The sequence below is a fragment of the Haemaphysalis longicornis genome, unplaced genomic scaffold, assembly GCF_048455015.1.
Source record: "Haemaphysalis longicornis isolate Haplotype H1 unplaced genomic scaffold, Haemaphysalis longicornis Haplotype H1 scaffold_10, whole genome shotgun sequence".
NCBI classification, from domain to species: domain Eukaryota; kingdom Metazoa; phylum Arthropoda; class Arachnida; order Ixodida; family Ixodidae; genus Haemaphysalis; species Haemaphysalis longicornis.
In genome coordinates, this window is record NW_027526204.1 from 86,710,440 (window position 1) to 86,720,117 (window position 9,678).

General features: G+C 48.1%; 1 protein-coding gene across 1 annotated transcript; it reads left to right on the forward strand.

The window, feature by feature from the left end:
• The first annotated feature begins 457 nt into the window (after nt 1-457).
• LOC144159930 (group XIIA secretory phospholipase A2-like) lies at nt 458-961 on the forward strand. The gene has a single exon (XM_077691581.1). The coding sequence runs from the start codon at nt 458-460 to the stop codon at nt 959-961; it is 504 nt and encodes a 167-aa protein (XP_077547707.1).
• The last annotated feature ends 8,717 nt before the right edge of the window (nt 962-9,678 follow it).

Consider the following 9,678-nt stretch of genomic DNA (forward strand, 5'->3'; position numbering starts at 1 on the left):
GACGCAAAATGAGTGCTGAAAGAAGGGCCATTCAATTGTGCGACGAAGACCTTTTGCTACCCCTACCCTTCACTTCGCATTTCCCCAAGCATGGCCTCCGGTCATCCCCTTTCCTCCGATAAAGGTTTGAATCAAATAATTAATGATTAAAGCTTCGAGGAACATACCTGAGAGAACAAGGGGTAAAGGACAGAGAAACAAAACACGTAATCACCATAAATAACGTCGTCGTCACCGTCGTAATCCTCGTAATCTTCACTACCGTTGTCATCATCATTATCGTTGTCGTCATTCTCGACACCAACACCCCCATCGTCATCATACCGACGTCTTCGTCATCACCACCATCACCTTCATAAGAGTCGTCGTTGCATCATTCTCATCATTTTCAGTGCCAGCGTTACTCCCACCACCACCATCATCACCGACACCATCATATTCAGAACTCCACCCAGCTATGTCGTCCATACACGTCACCCTCTTCGTCTCTAGCCTTCTGCTGGTCTCGTCCATTTCCAGCCCATCGCCGGAAGCTCGCGGCGACAAAACAAGCGGCGCTGACGTTCCCGGAAAGTGCAAGTTCAGTTGCTCCGGTGGAACCCAGACGCCGTCTCCCCGCACCACGCACAAGCGGTCTGCAAACGGCTGCGGCATCGACTCGTTCCGCCTGCCGGCGTCGGCGCTGCCTCACCCGAACCTTGAGTGGTGCTGCAGCGAGCATGACCTCTGCTACGACACCTGCCTCGCGGACAAGGACAGCTGCGACGCCGACTTCAAGGCCTGCTTGGACTACGTGTGCGACACCAAGGCTGCGGCGGCCACTAGAGACGCGTGCCGGTCCACGGCCTACCTGCTCACGTCCATGACGCAAAACCTCGGCTGCGAAGCATTCTTGAGGTCGCAGAAGGACGCGTGCGTATGTGAAACAGGGAACGAGCGCTTGCCAAAGTTAGAATTGTGAAATGTTGGTGGTGTTTCGTCATTAATGCCTGATCCTGGCTGGAGGGGAAGGGTTGGTCTTGTTTGGACTGTCATGCACGCTTCAGGAACCACGAGGCTGCGGCTGTGCCGAAAGGTTACTTGAAATGGTTGATCGGCTTTTGTTATTGGCTGCGCCGAACAGAGAGCAATAACGTGTGAATGTCAGCTTTCCGAGAAGTGAAGCTTTTTGTTTAGTTGATAGTAAGCGCTGGCGTCGGTCCTTTTTCTTGTCCCTGTCTTAGATCATGCTTATATTTCAATCATACACGCTCATTTTTCACCGTTTTACTGCACAGTGTGGAGGGTTACTTTTTTTGACTCAAAACATATGGCGGACATTCACACCGAATAGCATTTTCTACGAATGGGTGGGTAAAACCATGTCAACCATTTAGTCTTCTGCTCTTTCCTGAGTAGGCCCTCGGCGATCCCAAACTCTGGTTAACCTCCCTGTATTCCCATAAAAAGCTTTGGCCACTGTCTAGTCCTCTCAACTTTCCAGTGTTCTGGTTAGCAAGGCATGGATTGCTTCCTGCTGAGCATTCAACAAAAAAATAGCTGCCATTGATCAGTTTTGCGTGAGTGCCCAGCCAGCGGTCGCTGAACTTTGGCAACCAGGAGAGCCTGAAAAAGAATTCTTGTTTGGCGCCGTGTCAGAACGGGACCGAGAAGGCGCGGATCAAGAACCGCGTAGAATTCACAGCGCGACGTCATAACAATGCAGTTGTGCTGGCTTCAGAAGCGATTCAAGAAAAAAAAAGGTAAGCTTGATTATGCTGAGAAAGACTGGTAATAAGAAAATGCATTCAAAACCGGAAACCAAAAACGGGCAGCGCTCAGCCTAGGCCTGCAGTTGGAAGCGTCAGTGCCGTAGGCGATGCTCCCGGGAGGCCAGCTGCGTGGGTCTTGCATACGGCGCGAGGCTAGAGAGGGAGCCTGTCTTTTATTTTTGTAGCGTAAGCTACACTGGCCGAAATTGAGCAGTTTCGCGGGGACCCTGAAGGGCTGTGCTGCGCAAGCGCGAGGAGCAGTGACTGGACTGGACTGGATTGGACTGGACTGGACTGGACTGGACAGGACTGGACTGGACTGGACTGGACTGGATTGAATTGGATTGGATTGGATTGGATTGGATTGGGCATAGCCGAGCTAATTAGCCACTGCTAATTTTTTTAGGAAACGTGTTGCGGCACCGCTTCTGCAGACTGCGTATGACAGTCTATTCTTTCTTTGTTAAAGAAGATAGCCTCCCTTGGGCTACTGAAATGCAAAACTTTTTGTCTTTCTATCGGTCAGTCTGTCTGTCTCCTGATTCAGCAACACAGCAAAACGTTAAATGTATTCTTCAATTAGATGTTTATAGGTGGTATTCGTTGAAAAGTCTAAGTCAAGCTGTCCATTTCTTCGCTTGCATAACGTGCATAAATCAGCGTATTGTGAGAATAAGAAGGAATGCAATCGTGTTGGATGGACGAATGTTCCTGCTTGTAATTGTCGCAGTGTGGTTTTGCGGTTTTTTCTGGGATGGGGTGAGGGCAGGGGAATTTTGTATGGTGGTCCTGCTGAGGAACTGTAAGCATTCGGCAGTAAGCATTCCCGCCCCTTCATTTTCAAGTATATGGAGTATAGACAAATGGTGACAATGATGTGACGCAGATGCGGTGAATCGAAAGCGAGGAGGTAGGATGTCTGGTTACGTGGCCAGGAGAGCATCTTGGTAGCGCTCGAAGGCGTGACAGAAGCAAGACGCACGCTGGGGCGTAGTTTTGAGTTTAATACCTCGGCCACACTAGGGTCCGAATGTCATTTGAACCAAATGTCATTTGACTCAAAAGGGGTGCTTCGAATGCCATTCAGAATCCGCCGTGCTACACTACGATTTCGATGGCATTGGAAAGCTTTCACAATAGCTCGCCGCGCTGTAGTGGCGCTGCTGTCGCCCCGTTCCGCTTTCGTACAATAATACAACAATCAAATTGAGGAGCAGTCTAAGGCAGTAAAATTATATTAAATTAGAAGAGACAACAGTATTGGCTCTAACGTGGTGGCTGTCTTGCGTAGTTTTTTTTTTGCGACTGACCCACTGGTTTTAGGAGTATGAAAATTAAATTTGTTGATTTCATATTTTAAGTACATGTACAGTGAACAAAGTGCCACTAACAAAAAAATATTTCGTTTGTTTTACGCACGGAAGTATTACATTTTTTTTGCCGATTGAAGACGCTGCGTGCGAGAGTGCTAGAAATGGCATTTGAAATCCCAAATGTCTCTCTCGGTGCTCATTTGGCTCGAATATCATTTTAGCCGAATGGCGTTTCAAAACCTAGAGTAGCAGCACATCTTGGCTTTTGAGTAAAATGACATTTGGTTCAAATGACATTCGGCCGCTAATGTAGCAGGGGTATTATTCATTTCATGTCTTTTCAAGATGTGCATTTCAAGCGAGTCCTCATTGGCTGAGTCCAGACGACACTGTTGTGATGCAAGATAAGCAAAACGAGGCGCTGCCTTCTGTGCAGTCATGGACGTCCAAGGCCTCGCAACCGGAGATAGCTAGCCGGATTTGACATTCTGACTTAAAAGAAACTAAGCCACGCAAAATTAACGAAACGATATCTTAAACCGACCTAAAAGGCGCAGAAAACTACCCCAAGTTGCAAATATACGCTCTGAGCTGCATAGACAAAGTATACGCTCAATCAGAACAAACCGAGTTACCCAGAACGCTGGGCCGGCACAGAACGTCCACACAACTCTGCAGATCGGCTGGATTGCTTTAGCAGAGGCACAAAAGAGTGACAAAAATTCCCGCGCCTTCCCGCGAGGGGAACACGAGTAAATGCAGAGCATTGGGGCCTCAGTACTGGTTGAAGGCAGTGTTGCTTCCATCGCTTCTTCCGTGATGCGGGAGTAGCAGACACGAGTAAACGTGGGAGCGAGCGTCAACCAATGAAGGAAGGAGCAACGCAGAGACTGAAGCACGAGCGACCGCTAGCCGCTTTATATTTGCAGCGCGCGCAGTAGAGGAAGAGCAGTACGGTGGGGAGAGCGCGCATGCGCAAGCAGCGCGCGCCCTTCCACGCCCCACCGCGCTGCTATCACGCACCTGTTACGCCGAGACCGCGACGGAGCGAACGGGCTGACTACGACGCATGCGCGCGCCAGCTGCTGTTGAAAGAGAGGACGGAAGGAGAGGCGCACCTGCTGCGGACGCGGAGCTGTGGACGCCGTCCGACGCAGGAAGAGCCGAGGCTAAGAAATGCTCTGCATTTAAAAAAGAAATTAATGAATGATGCATTGGTGGATATGTTCAAAAGGCGTGAGCATCTCATCTCTCTCCTTCGTGAACGTGTGGTTCCCCTGGAAGAGCCCGCTCCGCTGCGGCTTTAGAAACTCGTCACGCGGCGTTTCTCGCACGCCCGTCGTACACCGAATCAACTGCTCTTAGCACTCGAACTGTCTCAATGGTCACATTTGCTCGCCTTGGAAGTTACCTGTCGCTTCTTCTGCTGTCCATGCCATCTTTTTTTTTTTTTTTTTGCGCCTACTCGGCTATGCATTCGTTCCAAACTCCGCTTAACAGTGGGAGGTCAGGTGACGGGCACGTCGAGGGCGGGCGGCACGGAGGAGCAGTCGCTTTCCGAGCCATTGGCCTGGAAGATGCCCGAAGGCTGCGCCACCGCTGCCGGCTCAGCGTGACGTCACCCCTCTCCGCACACGCCCGGCCGTTCTGTCTTCTTCTGCCGCTCTCTGTATACACGGATCGACGGCAAACGTGTTTGCCGGGGTGGGCCATCTTTTGTTCGCGCAAGAAAATACCTTCAAATATGACAATAGACGGCGCAATGTGTAAACTTGGCCGATCTTCAAGATGACTCTGAATTGGGCGAGTTCGTGAGTGTTCATTATTACTGATCAGCGCATAAAAATTCGGCGCGAGAATGGCAGATATGTACAGGACAGCGCTGTGCTATCCGTTTCTCGTTATTTTGCGCCTCGTTTTTTTTTTCGGTAATCATTAACGATGTTGGCCAATCTTGCCATACACATACGTCCTCCTACCACGGCGCAGTGCAAATTAGGCATATCGGTAAGCGTCCCGAATAATGTCGCACGCCTTTAACGAGCACGTGGCTTTACAAGACAGCACAGGAGGCACTAGGAATAGAGTACGCGAGCTCTGAGGAAACAGCGGTTATGACACAGCCCAGCGCTGACAGATATAAATATCTAACGGGAACTGAGTCACGTACGAGCGCGAAAAAAAAAAAAGATGAGAATTAAACGGCAAGGTAAGTGATACAAGGGTCGGAGCGAAGGGCAAGAAAAGAGGATGGTGAGATAAAAGACAAGAAACACAGAGAACGGGTGTAAATGAAGAGCAAAGAAATCGATAGTACGCTCAAGTGAAATCGAACGGAGAACCAAGAGCGAGAAAACGAAGGCAAGTGATAATACAAAAGGGAGCAACGATGAACTGTACACACCGAAAAAAGCGTGATGAGGCGCAGAGATTCCGGAAAAGTCAGGATAGAAGTGAGAAGGATGCGAAGGTTCGCTATGCGCGAAGGAAAAAAAAAAGGGAGGGAGGGGAGGGCACGTGAAACAATTAAGCGAAATTGGGGCAAACAACGACGATCCTCTTGACAAGATATGTAAACGTCGGGCGAATACGACCTACAACCAAGTTCTTCCCTCGACTTGGGAGAGAGAAAGAGAGAGAGAAAACGACGACTGCGAAGCGACCACGTCGACCCCAACTCCCGCGTCGGCGAAAATGAGAAGGAAATAAAGGTTCGGGGGAAGCAGGGGCATACGAAAAAAAAAAATCCCGCCAGCTCCTAACGTGTGATGCGTTATCCGGCAAAATGGTTGCCACACCTTTCAGATCGCGTGTCTCAATCGGTTCTTCGCTGCCACTAGTTTTGTGGCTGCGTGTTGGCGTGTGTAGGTTTTATTACTCATTTGATCTCAATAACGTCGGATTGGGAATAGCCAGATTGAATGATGTGGCTATTTAGAACGCCGACGCAGTATCCAGGCCTTCTCGTCAAGGTGGTGTGTAATGGGAGCGCTGTCTGGTTGTTGAGCTCGAAGCCGAGAGCAGAAATTAAGCTTTAAACAGGCGACAGGCAAACGAGAACGTTTTGGAGTGAATGAGGCAGGGAAGGGGGACGGCGGCGGGAAGCGGGAGTCGGAGGATATGAAAGCACGTGAGCGTTTGGGCTGGCAACGAGAATTAATTGAGGAGAAAAGAGGCAGGCGAACTCACTCGACTTGTTCCGAGCGCTGCTCCGCGAGCATCGCCCCGATTTCGAGAACGAACGTGACAACACCCGAATTTCATTTTTTTAGTTCGGACGCCGAAGTAGTCGTGGCTGGCGGAACGTGGAAAATGGGGAGGGGAAGAGAGGCATTTGGGGGGATGAGGTTTCCCGTTTGGGGAGGAGAGGGAGCGCGCGGTGTTTCCTGGCAGCGCGGACGTCGGTACGAGCGCTCGCCGTTGTGTCGACTTGCCGCTGCTCGACCTCCCAGAGAGCACGTACCGACTGTCGTCGTTGGACGACGTCCCCGGGAAGCGAGCCCTCTCGCAGCCGCAAAGAGTCGTGGCTCTTGGGTTTGGTGGCAATTGTTCGAGCCAGTTCCACGCGAAGAGTGCGGGATGAAATTGTTCCTTTGATTTAAATGCTTAAAAACGTCTATGTGGATCCAAACAGGAAACGCGTCTCTTCATCTGTAACGCGCGAACAGTCACAGTTTTGCCAGATAGAAAAATTTTGTCAAAACACACACACACACACACACACACACACACACACACACACACACACACACACACACACACACACACACACACACACACACACACACACACACACACACACACACACACACACACACACACACACACACACACACACACACACACACACACACACACACACACACACACACACACCCACACGCACACGCACACGAACACACACACACACACACACACACACACACACACACACGCACACACACACACACACACGCACACACACCCCCAGGCAGCACAGGACTGTTCGGCCTAAAACAGGCCGGTGTACTTTGGCCGGTGATTTTCTGTCCGGCCGTTTTCCGGCAGCCATGTTCGGCCCATGTCCAAATGTGGGCCTTTTGGCCGTATACGGCCGTACTCCCATGGCTGTCCAACGGCCAGTGTCCGTCGGCCAGTCGACCGGCTTACGGTCATACGGCCAGATTACAGCCGTAGGGCTCCGGCCATTCCAAAGCCACCCGTGTACGGCCGAAGTACGTCCGCCGGAGGACAGCCGAGATGCGGTCGTCGGACTCCAGCCGGACTACAGCTACCGGAAATACGGCCGTGCTACGGGCATTGGAGTTCAGCCACAGTACGTTAGCTGTACTGAGGCCGGTCACTGCCTGTCGCGCAAGCAGATGACTCATTCGCGCAGTGCAGAAGCAGCACAAACCCAGCATTTTGGGTACAATGCAGCCACATCAAAGTGAGCTCGCGCGCAACCACCAGCCGTCAAGCTTTCAGCGCAGCCTTGCTTAATTACCAGCCTCAGTTGACAGCAAAATTCATTTATTAAACAGTACTCACAAATTGTCGTTCCTTTAATTGCTGTGCCTCAATTACTGCCAAACACAGAAAATATTCAGTTCTTTGTAGAGCTTGAATAGATGTATTGTCCAGGTCCTGATATCCTCTGTGGGGCGGCTTACCTGTATTAAACGGGGAAAGAAGAGGGGGGGGGGGAGGTGGCGGAGGGCGCATACTTTAGTGGGTTGAATTTCAGAGGGATAAATTGCGCCGCTTTTAGCCAATTTCTTTTAGGGCAATATTACGGAACACGTTCATGCTATGACTACATAACCTATTTTTATAACAGTTGCTTGACCAATTTTGATGTATATAAAACCGGCGTGAATGCCTTTACGAAGCGTTTTGGTTCTCAACAAAACACTCAGGAGCATTTAATATAACTCCTTCACAAAAAAGTATGTCGAGTTTTTGCCCATTTCTCTTGCAAAGACATTTTCTACTCGATCAACTTTTCTGATGATCTTGCGCAGGGCTGATCCTAAGAAGGAGCGAACAGGTACTTTCATTTTCAATCTATTTTAATGTTGTTTTCATGAGTATACGCCCACACCACTTAATAGTCCAAAAGAGCTTAATTTTCTTCTAATGTCATGCTACGTTCAAAAAATTCTAGATGCGTCGCGAATGACGCCCTGCTTCAGGTGGCTGCAGTTGTATCCCTTTGTGTTCACGCAAGGAAAGGCGTAAAATTAGAGTTACATAATTTGTTTCAAACCAATAACATAGCAATGGTAGCATGCATACAGGAAACCTTGCATACTGCAACGAATAGGGCAATAAATATTTTATTGGTCAAGGTTGAATGCGTAGGGTTCTCAACCCGTCGGATGCAAACTTGCGCCTCTGGAAGTTTATTTATTTATTTATTTATTTATTTATTTATTTATTTTTATTCATTTATTTATCCGTTGTTTTGTTTATTTATTTATTTATTTATTTATTTATTTGATGCCTGCTTGCCTTTGCATGCATTACAGAAGGGAGATACATAACACTAAGCATTAAATATGAGACAAAATAACAAAATAATTCTACAAAGCGCGCTGAAAATCGTCAATATAAACAGTTAATGCAATCGTAAGTCGAAGATAATTACACTGCAGTATTGATGTAAAATAAAATTAATCGCGCAAGGCGTCACCTTTAAAGGAAAGTTAATAATTTGCTTTAAGCTAGCGGTCCCACTTTGCGATATGTAGAATGGCGCTTGGACATACTTCTCCCCTTCTACAACAGCTTTCGAATGATAGATATTACGAAAAAAGTTCAACCTGTGGTTTCTTCTGGGATCTTTCACGTCCTGCCATTTCAGTTTACTTTTACTTTCTCTCATGCTAAGTTGAGCGTGCCAATTACCTAATACGAAACGCACTGACATATTCTGTATGTTTTCAAGCGTATCAACGAGCTCTTTGGTGTAGGGATCCACGAAAACACATGCGTACTCCAAGACTGAGCGCACATGAGTGAAATACGGTTGTTCTTTTCAGTTAGATGGAGGTTCACTGAAATTTCATCTCAGAAAGCCAAAAACATATGCAGCCGTAACTTTTATGGTGTGAACCTGCCTATTTAACCTCTAACCACTCCCTAAATAAACTCCTAGGTATTTATATTCCTCGGCCGTTGTCACAGCAGCATAATTTACGGTATACGTATCCAATTGGAATGAAGGTTTTCTTGTAAAGGTGCCGTTAACACACTGTTTAACATCCAAAAACTTTTATGAATCAGCACACCAGGATGTTATTAAATTCGAATAAAGCTGCAGGTATACGAAATCACGTTAATTCGCTATGGTCCGGTTAACTACACAGTACTTTTGAACAAAGCTATAGGACCAATAGTAATAACAATGCAAAAACCGATTCATTCAGTTCATAGGATGAAATGTACTACGCAGAAGGTGATATGCAACACCATCATTTGCTTTTTTGCAGTCCAAGAATATACAGTCAACCACTATAAGCTTATCTATTGCAAGAGCCAAATCGTGCGTGAACTCAACAATCTGCGTTGAGCAAGAGAATCCTGACAAAATGCGTGTTTGCTAGGATGCTGGCGATTATGTTTACTCGAAT

Coding starts and splice junctions, on each gene's coding strand:
- LOC144159930 (XM_077691581.1), top strand. CDS start 458: ATGTCGTCCATACACGTCACCCTCTTCGTCTCTAGCCTTCTGCTGGTC.